Below are 23,534 nucleotides of genomic sequence, written 5' to 3'. Positions count from 1 at the left end.
ATATTCATGATTTTCTGCAGTGGAATTGCCAAATGATATAGGCTCATAACCAAGTGAAGAAAAGGGTGTGCAAACTGCCTACCTATTATTTCTTTTGTGAAGGGCAGCCCCTATAATGGGGTAATCATCACAAGGTAAACATGAAGATGGATCACATGACAGGCCAGAGAGATCCCGACTCACTTATCATCATCTGCCTTTTTGTAAGCACCATGTAGCTTTCCCACTTTGTTAAATGGAGAAAGCCGTGTCGTCTCTTTCTTTGCGAATAATCTCTACCGTATGTGGAACAATCTGTTGGAATATTTGTGTTTGACAGATCCTGCATAATGTAACACACTGCAAATGGAAGCTTTTTTGACTTTACTTTCATCTATATTTCGGTTGACACTGGGTCTTTTACCGCTGAGATTTTTGAGGAGCAATTGAACAATAAAACGATTCTTTGTCTTTGTAGTGTGTGCTCATCGTCAGAAAGATATGAAAGACCCTTCTCTTCATCAGTACCACTTCATTACCGTTAAAGTTGTCTTTTTCTCTCTCTCTCTCGTCTCCAGTCCAATAGAATCCTGTCAGAACTTCTACAAAGATTTCACGTTACAAATCGATATGGCCTTCAACGTCTTCTTCCTTCTTTACTTTGGCCTGCGGGTAAGTTGAACGCCTGCATTCTCACACATGCTGCATTCTCACGTTGAGCTGCAAGCGCACACACACACACACACACACTCATACACGCATATATACTGTACACATATGCTGACATACACACTGGCTCAGGCAACATGCTCGGAGTCATGCAGGCATCAATTGTTTCACATGGATTCAAACAGCATCTACAGCATCCTGCAAAAGCATCTTTCAATTTATTTTTACTTTCTGTATCTTCTTTCTTACGGTACAACCGACAAAGCTTATGAACAGAGAGACACCAGCAAATACTGATATCGAATGCATTCAATCTGAACCGAACCGGTGAAAATACATGCCAGTGCAGCGTTCTAGCAGAGCAAACGCGAGCCTTAATGAATGAATAAATAAACTCATAAGCCGCTTACACCACCAACCAGTCGCATGACTCAGCAATGACTGTCAATCTGTACACCGTGTCGGAGAAGCAAGAAATGTCCATGCGATTGTCTTCTTGATGCCAGCTCTTTGTCAGTCAGAATGAACTATCATCACAATTGGCACTTTTAATCCATATCCAATGTTGTTGTTGTATGTTTATCTCTCTCAATATATATATATATATATATATATATATATATATATATATATATATATATATATATATATATATATATATATGTATATTGTATAGTTAAATATGCATCTTTGATGCACAAAGATTGTTTTTGTTGTTGTTGTTTTTTTCTTGTTTATTGTATATATTGTGTATGTACTGTACTTTGGCCAGACATGCAACCGAGCTGAAATTCCAACCAGCTTGTATGTGTGACAAATAAAGCTGATTGTGATTTTCTTTTTTGACAGTTCATAGCGGCCAATGATAAGCTGTGGTTCTGGCTGGAGGTCAACTCAGTGGTCGACTTCTTCACTGTTCCTCCCGTGTTTGTTTCTGTTTACCTGAACAGAAGCTGGCTCGGTAAGTGTGCATCTCTCTTTCAGCTGTTCCCTTTCGGCCTGCTTTGACTTTCTCTAAAGGCCCTCACCGTTGAGACGGATCTTTTTTGAGCTTTTCTTTTACATTTTTCTTCTCAATTCCTCCATCATACCACTCCTCTTTTTCTAGTTCTTTTTTGCCCTCTTTCTTAACATGTCACTCCTCTTTTTTTCTTATCAAATCCCTATCTCTCCATTTGCGTCTCAGTCCCCTTTCTTTCTCCCCATTACTGGGTCTGTGTCTCTAAGCCCCTCTGGCTTCGGGCTGCAGTCAACTTTCCTTCATCGCTGGAAGTGACAGAGCTGGGTTCCTTCAATGTTTCAGGGAACACAGTAGCACCGGAGAGGGAGTGACAGTGACTCATAAATGGGCTGCGGCTCTGTCTGTCTGTATGTCTGTCTGTACGTGTGTTTTTGCTAATTGTGGCGTTGAGGCCTTGCACCTGGAATACCTCACAGCAGTGCATAGCTGCCATCTAATGGGCTCATTCAAAATCACACAAAGATTGCACATGCAGAAGCATGTGTTCTCCACATGTGCACACTTGGCATACACACAGTTTCTCGCATGGACGGACTGGAAAACACCCTAACTTGTATTACATAACAACCTGCGTTTCTCACTGCGTTCAGAGAATTGTGGCCTAAATTGCATTAGAAAGAGTTTCTTCATAGCTTTATTCTTTCCGAGTGGAATCGTATAATAATATAAAATAATCATACACAGTACTTTACATTGTGTACCTCATTTACAACCGAGCCGAATGCTCGAATGCTATTCCACGAGCTATTATTCAAAATATAGTCAGGAGAGCCGATGGAGCTATATACAGTTGACATTTATTTCAAAAAGACATGTTTTTTCTCCTTTTTTTTCCATAATGTGTCTTATTAGACCCAAGGACAAGTTTGAAATTGATGTCTGGTTTCCAATTAGGGACCTTTCACTGTCATGGTTTACATTTAAACAGCTTTTCTTCAGTGTTATTAGTATTGTCTGTGTGTTTTTCCTGCTGACTTGTCAAAATGTCATGTGTGAAAAAGGGTCCATTATATTAACTAGCGACAACTTCATTTCCGAGATTTGGGAAAGAAACACGAGCAACACATTAATCGTATAGGTTTTAAACACTAGTTTAACCAAATTTATGTGAAAGTGAAAACAACCATTGTTGCTTCGAGACTTTCTGGTTCAAACCTCCCATGTTGTGTGCCCTCATGTTCCCGGTGCCGTTTTTATACCAACATTTTATCTCTACCTTTTTAAGTCTCAGATCAAAATAAGAGATTAGATTAATAAACATTAGAGCGGAAAATGATTTTTTTTTATTTTTATTTTTTTACATGCCCAGTGGAATCACTAAATCTAATATATATATATATATATATATATATATATATATATATATATATATATGATGTAAAATGAAATTGTGAAAGTCTTATCTCTTTGGTGATAACGTTTTGTTAAGAGGCTTTCTATGGCCATGAATTTCTCAGGGAAAAAGCTGCGTGATGAATTAGATATGGCAGAGTCAAGTAATCTGCTCTTTGGTATCCATGATAGGTGTCCTCGTCTCATCCCCTCAAAGCCGTTGGTGTTAGGGCCTTGATGAAGATGATGAAACACTGTGAAAGGATGGTCTGGTAGCACATGGCTTTAATGTCTGAAACGAATGTTATATACAATACAGCTGCAGTGGGATTTGTTGTGTATGAACGAAAGCTAAGAGTGCACAATTATTGTTTTGGGGAAATGCTCTATGCATTCCATTATATGCGTTACTATTATTTTTAGAAGGTAATAATCCTGGGGAGTCATTTTAGCAAGGATAATATATCAAGCTGCATCTCCTTCAGACATTTGAGCTTATGTCTTTGTTTACTGGTGGTGTGTTTAAGGTTGCATACTGTGATGCAAACCCTAAGCTCTAAATGAACAGTGTGTGTCTGCCCTTTGATATGGTGTAACTCAACGGGCTGCTGATAGCTTCCAGAATACTAATGTGATGCTGAAAGTGCCTGTTAATATTCAGGCTCTTACCAGTTGGCTATGGGATCACGATCAGCTCCTTCTGTCCTATATTCTTATGGAATTAGGATATGCGGAACCATGTTGTGACAGGAAAACTAGCACAATTAATAAGATGATATTGTGAGAGAACGTCAAGAGAAAGTGGCGTATCTGTTGTGTTCCTTAACAGGCTTTGTTAGAGGAGACTGGGGTGGTTGTTAAGAGCGTGTGCTTTGCTCCTCATCCCGGGGGATTTGTCCTTCCTTTCTTGCTATTTGCTGCAGCCGAATAAACACTACAGCTAGTGTAATACATCTCAATCATGCGGTGGTCGTGCATGAGAAGACCGTTGGACAGCCAGTGGAGGTGTATAATAAAACGATCACTAATAGGGGTTCTGCCCTGTGCGGTGTGGCTGAGTGTCCACCCACTCTCCACCAGAGCAAGTATGTGCATATATGCACTTAAAGTTATGTTCTTCCTACCTATGTAAACCGGGCATTGATTAAGAGTAGTGCAACGATGTGCGGCTAATGTAAGAGGGCTTTCAGAGTTCTTCATAGGAAAGGATCATTAATCTCCTTTAAGTACTTGAACCGAGCATTGCTCTCAAGAGAGCAATGACGGATTAACACATGGTGGTCTAAAAGATGCTAGTAGTTCATCTAGCTACTGATCCGTATGTCTCACACCCTGCTAGTTAACTTTACACTCTCCTCCCTAGACGATGAAAAATGACCAAAACCCAGGGACACCAATGCCTAGCTGTGATTATTTTCTGGCTACTACAAGAGGAGAAAACAACACATATCAGTCACTGTGGATTACAAAATGTAATTTATTGTAATCTAAATGTTGGTGTTGGCTTTACAATTGCACATTAGCCTTTAAGGCACAGCTTTCATTCCTTAAAGCTTAACCGCTACTGCCTCCTAGTGATGCTTCAGTATACTGTTTCATGATCACTTACCGTAGTGCATCAGCCTTGTAGGGCCCTCAGTCTTAGTGGCTAATTCTTTGGAAGTTTAAGACACTTTGTTGCAGCAAAGCTCAACTCTTGTCATGGTATTGCACGTTGCATTCTTGTAGATGCAATAGTTGAATTATAAGCTTGGGAAAAAACGTGACACTAGTGTTGAATTTCAAATGCCCGGGATGTGTATTCAGCATGACTCACCAATAGCAGCCAGTGCTACACTAGCAATGTGTGTGTGTAGGTGTTAGTGCTGCATAGCGTCGTATCATCTAGTTCATGGCTTTGTTCACTGTCAGTATTATTTCACATGTGCCATCCCAGACTGGTGATCGACACAAGATCCCAATAGGCGGAACTATGGGTCCAAAATCCTCATGAAGTAATGAATCAAGAGTGGCCACAGACCAAAACCGATTCATTTCAATGAGCATCCGGCAAGAGGCTCTTGGCATGTTTGGAAAATATATTTTTTGGTGTGAGGACACAAATAAATGCATATGTTGTGGGACCATATTTTTTTCCCGGGTTTGGAGGAATCCTCAAACATATCTTTGCCCCACAAAGTTCTAAATACATACACACACGCACGCGCACACACACAGACACAAATTCACACTGACACAAACACAAACACAGATGGGCAGTATAACACAAACACAGATGCTTCACACTGATTGAGAAAAATGAAGCCCCAAGCTGGCTCCATCCTTTTATCTAATATTTTACCATTGAATACCAAATTCACATCAAATTTTGGATGTTACTTTTCAATCTAAATAATTTCCACCATTTATTAATGAGTCCTTTTTAACACAAAATGTTAATCAAAATATCCATGTTCTATGTAATCTAGTAAACATACATATTAAATGAACAGAGATAAGAAAACCGGATGTGCATTAAAACAACATCAGTTGCTATAAAATATGAGTAAGCAAATACACTGAGAACAAACAGTACTGTGTGCCAAGCAGGATTTGTACAGTACGAGTGTATACAAAGAGACATTCCTTCCCTAAAGTTTTTAAGAGGACCTTTTGAATTGTTACATATGTGTTGAAGAATGGAGCCCAGATCTGATTTAACTGTAAATGTGAAATGACCTCGGTCCTGGTTAGTCAATAATAACTATTATCAAATGACCATAGAGTTGTTTGAGCTTTTTCAATTAATCTTCATCTCTGCTAATCCCTGGCAGGGTTCAGACCTGTTTTTTATTATTTTTTTTAAATAAAAGGTTGAACCTGTTTGTTGATGGAGAGAAAAGCTTGAAAGGAGTTATCTGTAAAGCTTTTGAAGGGACATAGGAAGTCAGTTTGGGTGATGAGGATTAATATTGTAACTAAAATGAAAAAAAAGAAAGAAAATCCTTTATTAAAGCTGACACTTTTCTCTCTGAGTCACTGTCCCACCAGGCGGATGTGATGGAACAAACTCAACAATTCTAGCTGTCTATTTTCATTTTTTGGGGTTGCTTTTTAAAATCTTGGCCCTAAATTATTTTTAGATAATCGCCATCTTGACACTAACTAAAAAGGGACTCTTTGCACGGGATTAATGGTTCCTCCTAAACTGCTCGTCTATCGGCACCCCCCCCCCTCGTCTTTTCACTATTTTGTTGGTGTTTGCCACCCCTGTGCCACATTTGCAATTACCAAACTGATTGTAAAGATGGTTTTGGGGGGGCGGGGGGGGGACTGTGACACAGAGATGTGTGTACACACAGGCACACGTTTCATTGGATCGGTTGTGTTTTGTAAAAAGACAATGAGGCAGGTGTCTCTTTGTTCTCTAATCCCTGAACTAGGGGCTTTTGGGTGCAGACTGAACTCATGAAAAGTAGGCCACATGATGTTGTTCTTAACTTGTTTGAACGCATAAATAATTCTAACACATCACCTAGAATAAAGTGTGCACTTTTTTTTAGCTCATCCCCTGGTGTGTTGCGTAATTTCTTTTGAATTACATGGTGCGGTGCCAAAAGGAAAATAAAGATAAATGAACTATATAACTATATATAGAATTGGTTAAACATGTTGCCCGTGTCCTTTTGCCTCTCTTAATATCTGCCACTGTTATGCCTGGTAATACTGTAAATATATTTTAGAAAACATCCAATTTATATGATTATATGTACTGTTGCCGTCAGCTGTTTTTCCTGCACCTTTATACTGATCTATGTATTTCTGTGTCTCCGTCTAACAGGTTTAAGATTTCTCAGAGCACTAAGATTGATACAGTTTTCAGAAATTCTTCAGTTTTTGAATATCTTGAAAACAAGGTAAGAATAATCTTCTTTCATCAACCAGAATCTTGTGTACATAGAATAATATCCTACTACCACTAACGGCTATCCTCTGTAAAAGTGAGGCTGGTTTGCATTTAGTAATTGCCTGAATCTGAATATTTTCTGATCTTTTTTTTAATGCAGTGAAATGAACAACATTTTATATTACGTAAACATAACCATTATTGTACTGGCTCAAAAAGAGGATTTGGTCTCAAAGGGCTAAAGTGTTGCCCTCTTTTTAGCCCTCTTTCCTATTCCTTGGAAGTTAGATGCAAGCATTTATTCGTTTTTTTAAAATGTATACGCACATGTACTTAACATCTTTGAGAGTTTTATGGTTCCTTCTCTTCTTCATCCTAGTAACTCCATCAAGCTGGTGAACCTATGTTCCATCTTCATAAGCACGTGGCTCACAGCAGCTGGATTCATACATTTGGTGAGTGGTCAGTTAAGTCGGGTCATCAATGAGTCCCCCAACAGTACTTTGGGTACTTTTTTTGATCCATTGTGGAAAAGTGCTCTATAAAGGAAAATAATCTCTTCACAGTCAGAAGTCAGAGTGTGTCTAGACACTTTTATTGTATTCGTACAATGGATTTTGTGTGTATAGCATTCATTGCACATTTGTAGCTCATTGTATTCTTCATAAGGCATCAAACGTTTTAACCACTAGATGGTAGTCTTATACAGTAAACAAAGAATATACTTTATGACCCAAGAAAGATGATTGCATGAGCTCCTGTAGCTGGTTTTAATCAAACTTGATCAAACAGTTTGTCTTTTCAAGCTGTGTTGAACAGATTTTATAAAATGTTTACACGTGGTCTCTAATTACTCTTTACTCCGTCTCCTGTCGACCTTCTAGGTGGAAAACTCAGGGGATCCTTGGGAAAACTTCAAGAATTCCCAGTCCCTTTCCTATTGGGAATGTGTCTACTTGCTGATGGTGACAATGTCCACAGTGGGCTACGGGGATGTCTATGCAAAAACCACCTTGGGGCGCCTGTTTATGGTCTTCTTCATCCTTGGTGGTTTGGTAAAATCAGGCTTTTCTTTTCTCCCCTGCTCCCCTTTTCCCCTCTTAAATCCTGCCTGCCCCCATCAATAGACTGTATAAAACTGAACATTATACTTTAACGGAAAAGGAACTAAAATGATGTATATTATATATTTTATCATTGTTTTTAAAATGTTAGAACTATGTTGCTCGTCTTTTATCCTGCTGTTACAGTACTATGTGATCCTTCGTCTCTTCCCTTAACCCGTATTTAATTGATAAGAGTGCAAGTTTCTCTCTGATAATAATGTAACTGCAGTTTCGGTTTCAGGACAACCCCTCCTCCCGTGTCTTTTCCCACAATTCCAACAAACACAGGGGCAGAGAGATCAGGCTTAGGCCTGCCTGACTGTTACCATAGCAACAGCTCCCTCCCTGTCCCTCCTGCTCACCTTCCTCTGATCTTGCATCCTGATTGGTCACGCTTTATGGACTAACTTAAGCACAGGCATTCGTGGTTGTTGACACCTGTGAGCACTCACGCACACACACACACCGAAGACCCTGCCCCCTCCCACTTGTCTCCCAAAGAAGTGGAGGATTTAGCCAAATCACGGTCCCTGTGATCTGTATTTATTTGGCCGGCGATCACTGTGGACTGATGACCTGCAGCTGTGTGGATGTGTACCTTGTTGTGGCCATGGTGATAGGTTATGAGGTTTTTTTTTTCCCTTCTGGAAGTCTTTGGGCTAGTACCTCAGCCGGCTTCCAGCAGCGGCTGAATAGTGACTTCATGCTTGACAGATTTTAAAGCCAGGGATCATATTAAACTCACATCATTCCCGCATTACTCCATCTGATGGATGATTGGTGCACTTTCCAAGTAGGAGTTCAGTATGTATTTATGAAGCGTACGGGCACCTCTTTGTGTCTTATGGTAGATGTTAGCCTGGATGAGTTGTGTCAGTGATTGTCAGTTATCGGTACATTCAAACACAACCCTGCACTAGTACAACAGGCTGTGCAACTTTGCAAAATGCATCCAGCTCATTTTCCAGCCCAACAAATGAGTCTTAATGTGTTTTGCAGCTGTGGATCATCAGGTAGGCCTATTCAAATCAACCTGCCAAATCATCTGTGTTTGTTGGACAAAACATGGCACATAGGTTTTAATTCTCCTTTCAAAAGTCTGCCATCCAGAAAGGTATTGGGTGTCATCACAAACTGACTCATCAGCTGTGACAAAATGATTGCCCAATGGACAAACCTATTCCTAAACATTTACCTTTAAAAATCGGGGGCTATTTTTTTTTTTTTTTACTGCAAAAACAAGATTTTTGGGTATATGAAGATCTTGCTCAATTTATAAAGTTCATCAAGTCTCTTCAGAGAGTTTTTAACTTGATTTAAATTGCAACTATTTCCCCCTTAGAAATCTGGATTTATTCTCCAGTTTCCTCACCACCCTGCTGCGGCGTAGTAGTCTCTTTTTTAGTCTCTTCTTCTGTCTTCTATCTTCTCCTTAGGCCATGTTTGCCAGCTACGTCCCTGAAATCATAGAGTTAATAGGAAACCGAAAGAAATATGGTGGTTCCTATAGTGCGGTTAATGGGAGAAAGTAAGTATTCCAGATGGTTCTGCTGTTTTTCTGTGTGCGGTAGAACCCTCTCTGCATGCCTTTTTCTTTTTTCTGTTCCATGCATGTAGGCCATGTTTGCTCGCTACGTGCCAGAAATTGCTGCTCTCATCCTTAATCGGAAGAAATACGGAGGGAGTTATAACTCGACACGAGGCAGAAAGTAAGTTGAAATCCAGACAAGGTGTGGTTGTGTGACTCAAGTGCGCCCCCATGGAGTTCATAGTTACCTGGGGTTTGTTAACTTGACTCTTTTTAGAACAGTAAAGTCACCTCATGACACCAAGTCACACGGCGTGACTGGAGACCTCGGCCATTAGGACACACATGTCCATGCCCTTTTACTCTCTCTCTCTCTCTTCCTCTGTCACTTTACTTATCCTAGTTCTCTTCTATATCTGCCTCTATCTGTCCTTCAGTCATTTGTGTGCTGTTTTTTCTTAAATTTATTTTTCCTCTTCGAAACATCCTGTGTTGCGCTTTAATTTCATTTTGAAAATAGAGCTTTCATGACTACAACACTAACCTGTCTTGCTTTTTTCAATATATCTGTGCACTTTGTATTGTCCATTTGTTATTTAGCCCCTAAATAATATTGTCTAATACTGCCTGTAGGGGTGAACTAGTCCTTGTGAAAGTCCTTAAGTCCGAAATAGTCACAAATGAAAGACAATAGTCATGAAACCCCTACTATATGCCTCTAATGGATTCTTTCCCACAAGAAAATAGAAAGATACAAACATCTGCAAGTGCATTATTGTTGGTGGTCTTTTTAAGCATCATCAATTCCAATGACCTTTGCAAAATATGCTTTCTTTTCTTGTCTCATTTAGCTTTTTTTTTTTTTTTTGCATGTTTTGTTGAATTACTTCTTTTTTTTTTTTACCGCATAATTTCTGGCATGTTCTCTATGACCTGCAGTCGTGAAGCTTTTTCATTAATTGCGAATTCCATGAAAAAGTCAACGCAAACCCATCGCATCACCCGGCCCTGATCTTCAGTCCGCTCCCACACCCTGAACGCTGGGCGCCTCGCTCCCACTGGAGGCTCCGTCCAAAAGCTCTTGGCTCGCTTTTCCCCCGCTTGGTCCTCGATGCTCGCCTGGTTCTGTGTTTGCGTGGTGGTGAAGTTTGCCTCTTAAAACCTCCTTGTTAGTTATGTGTAATGGGCCTCTCGCAGTGCACTGTGAAGAATGTGTGGCACATTTTATCCCCCCCCCCCCCCCCCGTGACTCAAACCTAACTGATATTCAGCACAGATACACTTTAATTCATATGTGGTGAGTCAGGGTCGTCGGTAGATTTATTTCCCCTTCTTCTTTGTTCTTCTCATCTTCTGCTACGGCACTCAACATCTACTACTTTGCAGTCCTCTCTCTCTCTCTCTCTCTTTCTTTTTTTTTTCTTCCAGACTCTTTCAGCAATTCTTTTCAGCGAGGCGGATCCTAGCGAGTCAGCAGTAGTGGAGGAAAAGCTTTTGTTTGATCATGTTTGCCTGTCATTGAGATAAGATTGATGAAATGTTATATTTGGCTAGTGACCTCAGCGCGGGCTCACACATGTGTGTTGAGAAAAGCCCTTGTCAAAGCCGAGGACAGTTTCTCCCACACACTTTATTTTCTCTTTCCGCACCCCCCCCCCCCCCCCTCCACCCTCCACCTCTTTTCACTCTCTGGTGCATACAGTGCAGACATGTGGTAACAATCAGAAGATACCCACCAAACACACAGGCTTAGCGTGGCACCCGGATCGCTGCGTGATCACTTGGATTGGTATTTGTGTGGAGTTTACACGTATTGGACCCGACACGTGCATAAAACCACTTTGCCATGTGGGTTAAGGTTTGCCGTTGGGATTCAGTTATTTAGCAGCTGTCAGCACAAAAAGAGAAGGTCCATCACGGAAATGAGATTAGGAGATTACAAGTGTCTGACTGATTACAAAGCTCACTAACAATGAGATCATGATGCATTGTGGACTATTTTAAATCCATCCCTTATTTCATCTCGCTGTCTGGCCGTGGTCATTTGAAAAAAAAAATGCCTCGAAGGTTATTTGGAAGTGAGCGGGACTCACATTGGATCTGGGCTAAATTTCAGTTTAATGGCGGTGTTGCTTTTAGAAGACTGTGCAGTGTAGCATACACCCAGTGACAGCACTCAGCCTGCGCATGCTGATATAACAATGACAAGTGCTGCAACTGTTGGCGCCAAGTGCAGTCGGGGCTCTGTGGTTTCCATTATGGCCTCTGCGGTTTCCATTGGCCCCAACTTTATCAGAAGGGTTGGCATGGAAACCGGCCTCAGCTTTGGCTGAACTTTGAAATACACCTTTTGAAAGGCCTCTGTAAAGGCGTGCAGCTGAACGGCCAAGCGTAGATCTGGCAGAGTTTCCAAAGAGTCGGCACGCTCTTGCACTTATAATACAAAGTGCATTATGGACTACATACCTGTGCACATGTTGTTGTGGATTACATGAGGTTTCCTTTTAATCTAAGCTGTCTAAATTGCGACATTTAGACGCTGATTCTTGCAGTAGGTTTTATCACTAACCCGTAAGGATTAGGGCAGTACCAAGTGAGTGACCTCTGTTGCTGATGTTTGAGCTCTCTGTTTGTTCATTTTGTTTTCAGAGCATCCCCATTAACATCTTGAGATGTTTCCTGACTGCATGTTTTGTGTGCACGCTCTGTAACATTGAATGTGATAGTGTTCCCGCTTTTGTTTAGTTTCTGTGTTGTTTGGTTTTCTTGTTTAAAAAAAAAAAAAAATCTGCTTTTTTTTTTTTTTTTTTTAAGTAATGCCCAACTGTACAGTTTAATCTGGAGATGTTTTGTTTATGAAGCAATTATATATAAACTATCCTTTTCTTAAATCCTATTGAACTAGCCAAAGACCTCAGTATTCAATTTGATGCCACCCACAAGAAGCGTGCCAACTTTATTTACCACATATTCAACAGTATTAAATGGGGAGACGGATAAAATATAATAAATGAGGAAGAAAGTTTAGCATTGCTAATAAAACTAACTGCTACATTTTGTGTGTGTTTGGGGGAGTGAGAGAGAGAATAACAAAGCTAACGCTTAACCCACACAAGCTGAACAATACGCCGCATAAATCCGTATATTCCCTCCACTCCTGTTGAAGGGCATCTGGATACTGGGAATTGATGTTTTTCATTTCATTTCTACGCTTCTCGTAGCGCCGGCTGCCCACAGACATCTCAGCTCATCAGCTTGTGGGAGCACATGGCCCTTTGCTCTACTCCGGCCCAGCGTGCCATCACGGCTGCTCGTTAGATTCTCTTAAAGGACAGGGGCGACATCTGCAGAGACCATTACGCCCTGAAACGTCCCCACACACTGCCAGTCTTTCTACGTGTCTGTCACAGTACTTCGGCCAAGTCCACTTCGATTCAGTCCCACCCGGACCATCTGGCAGAGAGTAGGAGGACATTAAGTGATCCGGGTCATGGTTCTCGTCTAACATTAATAAGTGTCTGTTTCCTTTAAACCTGCCAAACTTTGTCATGATTCAGTAATATTCTATTATTTTAGACATCAACTTCTCAAGCTTAAATGTTTTAAATTGTGTTCAAGGGTACGAAAATGTATTCAGACCAATCTGGTTTGATTGTAAGAACTTGAACAGTGAACAAATATGACCAGTGTTCTATTTGTATTTTAGGAAAGAGTAACCTAATACTCATAGTGTTCAATGCAAAGTTGTCCAGTATCCAGGCACTCAAAACTAAAGTGGTTCATTTGTCTCCTGGCACATCCTGCTAAGTAGTGGATAAGGCCATTGTCATTACACAGAGTGCCTTTCAGGTCTCCATAAGGTAATTAGGGGGTCTGCCTAATGTCCACACTAATCCAGGGCCGAATTCTACACAGCATGTTTGCATTTCTCATTTAGGGGTTTGGCAACAAGACTGGGTGACATTTAACTTTAACTCCCAAAGGGTAGCTTAGCTTACTGCACTGCAAATTAAGCATTCAAATGTCTTAAATCCAGCAGATTAGCGTGATTAAACTCCTGATTGTTACCAAACCAGAGTAACGTTCCAACCATTGTTGATAACAATGCTCACTATTTTATCCAATCAATTTAACCAATAGCAACAATACCAAGATCAAACTACCAAGAATTTCAAGTTTGAATTTGTATAAAAGTGACCATGCGAACTTGCTCAAATGAGTCTCCTCTCATAATATAAATGTGAAGCTGTGGTGAAGTCAGAGGACAAACAGTGTCACAACCTCCGCCTCCAAAATCGTTGCAATCCAACTTTTTTACTTCCTCACTTCTGTAATCAGCACACTGCGACAGAATGCGCTGCTGTAATGCGCTGCTGTAATGCGCTACACGCTTCGCCAGCAGAGCCGTCAAATACGCCGAGGTCCTGTTTAGAATTTGTGTCAACCGCAGGCCTCCAAATCACTTTGAACGTTTTTAGTAATGTTCTGTATAAAAGCACAAGCACATTGATGTACGTGTCTTTGTCAACATGCATTCGGCTCACAGAGGGGTGGTTTGGCCGAAGGGACGGTTCTTCATATTGAGGACGGAAGACCGTCCAACCAGTGTGGGCTGTGTGTGATTATATCTTAGATGTTCAGAGTGGTTCAGAGTTGAGTGTTTGATTGCACTTGTGCAGAATGTAACCACTTTCATTACACAGGGGGGAAAATGTTCACTTTTATTGCAAAAAAAAAAAGAAGCTATAATTCAATTAAGTGTTTGCTTTGAAACTGCATTTCTTGACATGTATATAGCTTTTTTTTTTTAAGTCTATATTTGAGATGCGAGAGTGCTTTGGTTTGACTGATTATCTGCGGGAGGCATGCCAGTGTCTGCAGTGATTTATGTTGCCCACTCAAGATGATTTCTTCCCCCCTTCCAGGCATATTGTGGTCTGTGGTCATATTACCCTCGAAAGTGTCTCCAACTTCCTCAAAGACTTCCTACACAAGGACAGGGATGATGTCAATGTTGAAATAGTTTTTCTCCATAAGTGAGTTATTTTTTCCTTCATCACCACGTGTAGAAGAACATTATTTTTGAAAAACAATACACAGGCAGCATATATATATATATATATAATATGTGTGTGTGTGTGTATTTATTCATACTGTATGTGTATTGATAAGGGACGCTAACTGCTCTCCTCCTTTCCCTGTGTGTTAGTATTTCCCCTAATCTTGAGCTGGAAGCCTTGTTCAAACGCCATTTTACCCAAGTAGAGTTCTACCAGGGATCTGTTCTCAACCCTCACGACCTCGCCAGAGTGAAGGTACAGTCGGCAACATCTCCACGAGAAATCAAATTAAATTAAATTGTGTAGAATAAATCGGATTAAAAGCAAATTAAGCAAATATTGAGAATATTTTTTTTACTCTCTTTCTTCAGTGGGTAAAGAAATCATAGGAAAACAAAGCAGAGAATATCAAATATATTTATTCATTTTAATTTTCAGACCAGAGTGGTGGAGAGAAATTGGAGAAATTGGTCAATTATTGAAATTTGCCACAGTGAAAGCCACTATTTTCTTTTAGCCTTTTTGTGAGAAACACTCAATGCGTGTGAATAAGAACAAACTAGAATGTTAACACACCTGTTTTGTTGGTTTCTACTCATAGATCGAGGCAGCAGATGCCTGCTTAATCCTAGCCAACAAATACTGTGCAGATCCTGATGCTGAAGATGCCTCCAACATCATGAGGTATTGCATCCCCTTGACTTTGAAATCTGTGGAAAATGAATTGATTGCGTGTTACATTGTGCCATTTATTTCTCCTCCAAGGGTTATTTCGATCAAGAACTACCATCCCAAGATCAGAATAATCACACAAATGCTGCAGTACCACAATAAGGTATGACGTTTCAGCGCCCTGTGCGATACAAGATTGCTTTTGCCTTGATGCGCTATATTTATCTCACAAGACTAAACGTGTCCATTGGGGGATAACCAGCCACAATGTCTGATGTGTGCTGCGTTTCAGTAGTTTGTTTCATCCTTTGCTAATTCATAACAACATAACCGATTGCTCCCTTGACTCCAGGAAGATTGATTAAAAAAAAAAGGACAATTCATCCAAAAAATCGTTTGTTGCTGGTTGCTGCACCGTTTGGAGAAAGCAAAGATCACATGGACTGAAACGTGTAGCTGCCGTGTAGTGCGATATAACGGCACAAGTGAGGTTTAAAGCTAATGCTCTTATATTCAGACCCAACTCTATCTACTGAGACTTCAAATAGCCTTTACTCTGTTTCTAAAGAATGAAGAAAACGCTACCGTATCCACATTGTCCTACTTGAAGGAAAAGTTTTGGGTGAGAAAAAAGATGTAAAAAAGAGACAGATGCCAAACCGGAGCGTTGCAGACCGAAGACAGCAGCTTTATTCAAAGGGACAACGTTAGATTTTTTTTTCTTCTTCAGGTTAAAGCATGAGAATATAAAACCCAAACCAAAATAGTACGGGCCAGAAAAAATGCATGATGTTACCTCGTTAAGAAATATGAACCGTCTGCTTGGATGTCTTGTGACCTCCTCTCCCTGTCATGTGACGAAGGCCCATCTGCTCAACATTCCAAGCTGGAACTGGAGGGAGGGTGACGATGCTATCTGTCTGGCAGAGCTGAAGGCGGGCTTCATTGCCCAGAGCTGTCTGGCTCAGGGCCTGTCCACCATGCTAGCCAACCTCTTCTCCATGAGGTCCTTCATCGAGGTAACGCAGAGGACAAGCTCCACTTGCCTTGTCTCAGTCGCTCCCTCTCAGACTGGAGTAATTGGGATGAATGAATTCTCGGAGTTGCATTTTTGTTAATTAGATGATTTGTTCACCTTGAAGGTGAGGTTACGATAAGTCTTACAATACAGTAGTTTCCCTGCTGACAGGTGGAGCAGATCTATCAAACACAGTACATTCCCTGGACAATGTTGACATCTTTGTCCATTAGAATGATATCAGTTGTCCCGGCACGTCATAAGTTACTCTGAGAGTTCATGTGGACTTTGTTCAGTGTCTGTGGCTGAAAACTGAAGAGGTGATTCTCCAGATTAAAGAACTGTTCTCCTGTCATAAAGATAGTGAGTCAGCTCCTAATGGCCGCGCTGATGTTGTTCGGTGGAACATCTGCAGATCACATTGGACCTCTGTTTGAATGAAAACAGACAGTGCTTTATGTGACATTTCCGTGCTTGTTTTTTTTTTTTGTCAGATTGAGGAGGACACATGGCAGAAGTATTACCTAGAAGGGGTGGCTAATGAGATGTACACAGAGTATTTATCCAGTGCCTTTGTCGGCCTCACCTTCCCCACCATCTGTGAGTAAGTATCGCTCTTTCCTCGCTCTGCAAGCCCACAGTTAGTGGTAGGTATGGCTAACAAGTCTGAAGAAAGAAGTGAATTTCAGGGGTTTTTGAACAAATCAGCAATTTGCTCGTACACTGCTGTCCTTTTTAATAAGTGCGCATGTTTTACAGGCTGTGTTACGTGAAGCTCAAGCTGCTGCTTATTGCCATCGAGTACAAGTCCGAGCAGAGAGAGAGCAGGTTGGTTTATTGCAACTTTGTTCCACTTGGGTCAGGTACAACAGCGTTAAAAGTCAACTACTGCGTGATTGGCTTCAAGCAGATCTTTTAATAGAATATCTTACTCCCACCCAAATCCTCTTTGTAGATTAAATAATACTTGATGATAGTATTACATTTTAAAGAAATTAAGTTTGTAAATTAAATCTGGGTGACAGCATTCTGATGTGAACATCATTACATTAATTAACAAAAAGAAAGCACTCAGAGAGCACACACTTCACAAAGCTTTCTTTTTTTCATTTTGATGTGCCAAAACTTTTCATAAAGTGCAGTGGTGCATAAGAAATTCCTCAAAACATCTTTCAATTGTCACAAACCATGGATCTACACCAAAAAATCACTTATTCCCTTCCCTCGTTGCTTACTCAAAATCTAATTCAATTCTGATGACAACGTTTTGGAATTTCATGCATTTGGCAAAATAAATAGGACTGATATCACTGACTGTTCTCAATGGTGCTAAATACATAACAAATTGAATACTTTTGACTAGCTTTGCAGGTATGCAGAATTAGAGTTACTTTTCTATAGGTAACGGCATTGCAACATTTTATAACAAGTTAATTAAGTTGTCCCATCAATAAAAATACATTCACACCTGAACAACCATTTTGCTGCCCCTTTAAATTTCATGTCATATTTTTCCTTAACTTGATCATGTTGTGTCCCTGTTCAGTCTGAATGATAACAAGTAACTCGGTGTCTGTCTTCACCAATAACATGAACTACTATCTTTCAGTATTCTCAATTGCCAAATCTCACCGACTCTTCCCAATTCAGCTGCGTCCAAATGTGTGTACCGGAAGAGTTTCATTTATGGTCAACACAGCGTACAGATTTCATATATGTATATATATTCCAGTGCACTACTTTCTCTGTGATCTTAATTCTTTTGAGCTAGTGAAGTTATTGAAAATAACAATTTTTAGGGATTTTCGTAATGCCCCAAAAAGGCATACGTTCCCTTGACAACCACGGATCTCTTCGAGACGATGCACAGCCACAATTTCCATTGCTATTTGGTTTGATTGCACCTTTGTCAAGAAATAATCACCTTTAAAATCAAACGGAATTATTTTCAGTTAACCTTCCTTTTCTTTTAGGTGCAAGGACCTCACCTTTGGACAAGCATGAAATGAATACGTTAATGTGTCTGTTGCCGCCCTTTAAGGTGTACTAATTAACAGGAAGGCATTAGAAGTAGTCTTATTATGCCTTTAAGCTAACGACGCCTGTTTGATGTGAGATTTCTTCTTGTTGTTTACAGAAGCCGAAAGCGGTATGCCCTCTACCTTATCTTACTCCCAAAGTTCAACCCAATCGCCACCACTTAAAAGCTTCTGACTCTGGGGGTTTCCCCAAAGGATATTTTTCCAAACTCACAGGCCTATTTAACTTTTTATTTTCATGGTGTCCCTTGTGCTTAACGCACTAACTTCTTTGCAGGCAGGGAGAGGGTAGATAAATTGGACATGTTTGAGAAGTGCTGTTTCCTTGTCTTTGCTGTTGTCGGTGTGCCAAGGCCGAACGCTCCCCCTCTCTCCATTTCTACCTCCCGTTCGATCCTTTCAGTTTTGTCCTTGTACCAGTCCGTCGCTTAGTTTGTTTCTCTCGCTTTCAGTTCTTTTTCAGTGATTCCCAGTCGTCACCCTTCTGTGTCTATGCTTTGCCAAACTAGCTGTTCCACTCATGGTGTTTTTTTTTTTTTGAATCAGTGCTTCGTGGTTTTGACTTGGACTCAGAATCAGTCACCCGTTAGACCTCAGATGTATTACTAAACTGATAATCTGTTGTTCTACATTATGGATTTCATCTTGAAATACGTTGACTGATTATTCACCATTGCTGCTGATATAATACTCAATATACATTTCTTCATGGTTTCATTACACCTCCCCGATTTTATTTTCATCAATTCACACACTACCAAAAGCATGCAAGTGTTGAATTTTGGATCGCATTGGGTTGATCCAAACCCAAAATATAATCCCCCTGGGCTAAAATATTCACAAGTGCCCCACATTTCACTTTTGCATTCCATCGCCCCCTCATGTTGTCAGTGTTAAATGGATACCCATCTGTGCATGTGTGTACGTCTGGTTTATGTGTAACTACCCCGAGAGGGAGAGTTTTGAGTGTTTTGTGTGTCTCAGCCACAAATGTTCAGTCGTGCTTTACCCGTCTCTCTCGAGTAGATGTTCTTTAGTGAGGTCACTTCCTGTCAGTTTGGTGTTGGCGAAACAATCCAACTGCACAGAAGTTACTGCAACCGTCTGCATCTACGTACCTGTCCTTATACCTGTACTGCAGTGGCTATGCCTTTCACTTTGAGTGTTGTCCTCCTCATGCCGAATGCTACTGTGACTGCATGCAATGGCACTATCACACAAGGTGTACGATGCTTGCTTTGTTGCTCACAATATGAGGTTTTGATGCTTTTTAAGCTTCCACTCATCAGTTTGCACCGGAGCGAAGAAAAAATGTCTCGGATAGATACTCCTGTAAAATCTCAGATTTGGGCAGCAATGTTTGTGCAACTGTGATTTTTGATTTGTTTCTTTCATTTATTTTCACTAAAGAGCATGCCAGGCACAACACCTGTTTACTTCTCTGGGGGCCATTTAATCTGAAAGACTGTTAGATTCTATTTTGCTTATTGAAAAGGAAAATGTGGAGGGAAAAATTTAACCTGCATGACTGGTGCAATTTAAACACAGCCTGACCCGTACATGGATTCAATTGCTCCCTTAATATTTTCGTTTGTTTTCTCAGAGCCCAGAGGAAAGATTTTGTGAAAAAAGATGTATTCTCAGATTTTACTACTTCACTTCTGAATCTACACAGATATTATACTTTTTCAAAATGAGTTCCTAAAACAAAATAATTATTTACAATACAAAGATTTAATCACTGTGGTAGGAAATGCATCACCGCAACACTGACGGCAGTTTAATTGGCCATATGAAAGTATTTTTGTCACAAATTCACAAACCTTCATTCTAAAATGTGAGAAAATAAAAAAAGATCAAAAGTTCATCATCTTTCATCTGGGCTTAATGTATTTGGAAGGAGTGTAAACCTTAAAGGTGTGCGGGTCAAGCGTTTTAACTTCTTAGTTCACGCTCACATCATTGATGATTGTTGCCATCAGGTAACCATTAATGACTAGTGTGTGTGTTTGTGTGTGTATGTATGAGCGTACAGTGTGTGTGTGTGTGTGTGTGTGTGCGCTGTGTCTCCTCGTTGTCTCAGTCTAATTAATGGGGAATGATACAGCCAGTCACTTTAAGTGCTCACACAAAGTAAAAACGGTGTGCTAATATATACCTTAATACATACATTTAATGTAAGAATCTTAAGTCAACATTGATCTTGCTGGACATGCATTGTAATTATTTCCATCCTATAATTCAGGTTGTCAGAGTAAACTATAGCGAAGTCACCATAGTACAATCAGCTTTTTATCGGCAGGAAAACAAGCTGTTCATTCCCCCGCGTCCCACTCTCACTACTAAGAGTTAACAACTCTCAGTGGCCTTTTTAACATCCATTTTTACTAGATGACTGTATTTCAGTACTGACAATAAAACGCCGCCGTAGCCCTTATTTGAATTCTTTCTGCCTTTGCCCCTTAACTTGTACCTCTCCGTCCCCCTCCTCACCTCGTGGCAAAACAATTCCACACTATAAAGAAAATGACACATTCTGTCCATGCATATGAGTATCACATTAGCAAATTGCCCCCCATTAAAGTAAAAAAAACAAGGATAATCGCAGTGCACATCCGACTAACAGCTGTGTACCATTCCTCTTGATTAGCGCGTTAAGTCCATCAACTCAGTGTTGCCCAGGAGTTAATGAGCATGATATGTCTGTGTCTCTGATAATCCAGCATCCTCATCAACCCGGGCAACCATGTCAAGATGCAGGAAGGAACGCTCGGATTTTTTATCGCCAGTGACGCCAAGGAAGTTAAGAGGTAACACGCAGGGCTGACTCGCTTATCAAATCGACTGAGCACTTTGATCGCTTCAAGCGCTGAACACACTTTTTCCCGTGTCATTTTCAGAGCCTTTTTCTACTGCAAAGCTTGTCACGACGACATCACAGACCCTAAGCGGATCAAGAAGTGTGGCTGCAAGCGACGTGAGTAGGGCGGGCCTTTGTTTCGCCCAGTCGACTGAACTCCCCCCCCCCCACACTTCCTCTCAGCCCAAACCCTACCTGTGGGCCTACGTGTCTCATTACACTTACCGTGTATCACGCTGTCACGTCCTCTGTACCACGGCACTGCGAATTTTATAGGTAATACTGTTTGTTGTCACACCGTCATACACCGAGGAAAGTGTTTATTATAGGTGCCATTTGAGCTTCCATAACGTCCCCCAGGGTATGATCATCAGTCAGTACCTGATCCCAGAGAAATGTAGGTGCTGGCACGTTTAAGTGTTTATTTTCTTACTCATTTATCAGTGGAGATGTAGGGACATAGTATGTGACACATTTAAAGACATGAGGCATATTGTAGATATAATTGAAATTGCATTGGTCTACAAATAGAATAAAAGTGTAGTATCCGCAATGAGAGATACAATGCATGAGACAGTTTTAACCTGATTATGACCTCTGCACGGTAGTCACTTGTCAGGACATGTTAGCCACTGGATAAATAATTCAGATGAATATCCCATATTTCCACAAAAGGTCACAGACAATTACAGTAAGCAGCCTGGTTTTCCACAAGATACCCAGCATCTTCTTCTTTTGTCTGTGCCATTTCAATTACTTGCTCAAAAGACTCATCAGACATTTCACACCCTGGTTTTATTTAGACAAATTGTTTACTCGGGTTTGCTTTCTTAATATCTGCAGACCAACGTGATCGAGATGGTGCCAGGTTTTATGTTTTCCGTTTCCAACATGTTTGTTGCGTTTAGATAGGTGGCCGTTCCATTACTGTCCAGGGATGTCAGTCTGACAGAATGTTCTGTTCTATCGTGTTTTGTTTTCTTCTGTTGTTTTTACCCGTGTTGCTTTATGACCAATGACACTCTTTTGATGTATTTTCTTCCCTGCTGCCATTGGAAAACACCACCATATTTAAACTACTCACTGGTAGTGATATATTGTGAGTAAAAAAAAATGGCTGTACAATTACCCAGATTGCAGTGTAATTGTTTTCTCCTCTTCAGCTGGTAGTATACTGTATCTATGTTGCATGTACCAGTGTAGCCTCCGCATCCTTCTCCTCGCCTCTCATTTCTACTGTACTGTGCTTAGACCAGACCAAAACCAAAACAGCTGGATTCAAACTTAGCATCGGGCCTCCTCACGACGGCCCCCAGTCAGCTGATGCTCTTATTGTTTTGGAAATGAAATGAAGTCTGACATTAATCGGATGTGGTCGATGAGATCTGCAGTTCTCCCCCCCCCCCCCCCCCCCCCCACTATTTAATCACCGAACCAAACTTATTATTTGGCATTTGGAAGCCGGTCCGCGGCGAGTCTTACTCCATTATTGATGATGAGCCCCTCCATAGTGTCATGCCCCAAGAAAGTACAGAAGGAAAGCACTAAACAGCATGGATGTCATACAGTAATCATAGATTTAGAAAAGCTAAGGGGACGGAAATGAACAAGAACCACTGGGGTTTAAATTGATCTGCTTTCTGTCAGAGGAGGTTTTAGTGTGCAGCTGCACCTTCAGAAAGCAGAAAATGTCCTTGAGGGAAGTTCTGCAAATCCAAACGAGCCGGGTTGCCAAAACACAATCAAAACAATCTGGTATCCCCCGTTTCCCCACTTCTCTGTGATCTCAGCCCCTCTGAACGCCGGGGCCTCCTCCTGCTCTCAACGCTTCAGAGATTATCAGTTCCTCTCAGAGTTTAAATGTCACCTCGCAAGTCTTACGCATTTCAAATCCAGGCAGATGTCGGGCCCCTTTTTAAAAGTAAAAAAAAAAAAAATGTTTTTTTGCTGCACTGTATTAACTTTGCTAGCAGTTAAAGTGTTAAATGCCATAACATTAGATTGCCACTAGATGGCGATGCAATGCCAGATTCATGTCTAATAAAAACAATACTGAAATCGTGATGTCTGTAGAGGAAACTTAAATGTATATATATATATATATATATATATTCTGATATATCAGAATTCTGATTTCTTTAGGACACCCTTTGTATTCAACATATTGCCCTGATAGCTTCTGTTTGAGTATGTTGTGTCTTGGTGGATTATGGGAGATGGTGACTGATTGAACCCATGCAGATAGTTTATCAGGGCAGCTGTCATGTTGAATCTTCTATTAGGGATGAAATGCCCTGAAATGGAAACCTTATCATTCAAGGCCAGAATCTGGACATTTGTGAAGTCAGAAGTCAAAGACATTGT

At 40.6% G+C, this 23,534-nt stretch overlaps 1 protein-coding gene across 12 annotated transcripts in view; it reads left to right on the top strand.

Moving 5' to 3' along the window:
- kcnma1a (potassium large conductance calcium-activated channel, subfamily M, alpha member 1a) overlaps nucleotides 1-23,534 on the top strand; it is a 107,090-nt gene that overhangs the window by 51,040 nt on the left and 32,516 nt on the right. For 5 of the 12 annotated variants that reach the window (XM_062566425.1, XM_037465704.2, XM_037465701.2 and 2 more), the window contains exons 4-18: nucleotides 558-651; nucleotides 1,498-1,609; nucleotides 6,822-6,897; nucleotides 7,267-7,342; nucleotides 7,772-7,942; nucleotides 9,430-9,521; nucleotides 14,447-14,557; nucleotides 14,731-14,836; nucleotides 15,183-15,265; nucleotides 15,347-15,416; nucleotides 16,117-16,272; nucleotides 16,766-16,875; nucleotides 17,031-17,099; nucleotides 21,034-21,120; nucleotides 21,211-21,287. In XM_062566425.1, the coding sequence (XP_062422409.1) occupies nucleotides 558-651; nucleotides 1,498-1,609; nucleotides 6,822-6,897; nucleotides 7,267-7,342; nucleotides 7,772-7,942; nucleotides 9,430-9,521; nucleotides 14,447-14,557; nucleotides 14,731-14,836; nucleotides 15,183-15,265; nucleotides 15,347-15,416; nucleotides 16,117-16,272; nucleotides 16,766-16,875; nucleotides 17,031-17,099; nucleotides 21,034-21,120; nucleotides 21,211-21,287 (1,490 nt within the window). Of the gene's footprint in view, nucleotides 1-557; nucleotides 652-1,497; nucleotides 1,610-6,821; nucleotides 6,898-7,266; nucleotides 7,343-7,771; nucleotides 7,943-9,429; nucleotides 9,522-14,446; nucleotides 14,558-14,730; nucleotides 14,837-15,182; nucleotides 15,266-15,346; nucleotides 15,417-16,116; nucleotides 16,273-16,765; nucleotides 16,876-17,030; nucleotides 17,100-18,408; nucleotides 18,421-21,033; nucleotides 21,121-21,210; nucleotides 21,288-22,260; nucleotides 22,270-23,534 lie in introns of all 12 variants that reach the window. The other 7 variants (XM_037465699.2, XM_062566424.1, XM_062566422.1 and 4 more) reach the window with 3 other exon arrangements.

This window comes from Pungitius pungitius, chromosome 13 (assembly GCF_949316345.1).
Source record: "Pungitius pungitius chromosome 13, fPunPun2.1, whole genome shotgun sequence".
In the NCBI taxonomy this organism is placed as follows: domain Eukaryota; kingdom Metazoa; phylum Chordata; class Actinopteri; order Perciformes; family Gasterosteidae; genus Pungitius; species Pungitius pungitius.
The sequence above is the reverse complement of the archived record's forward strand: the minus strand, read 5'-3'. Positions and strand labels throughout refer to the sequence as shown.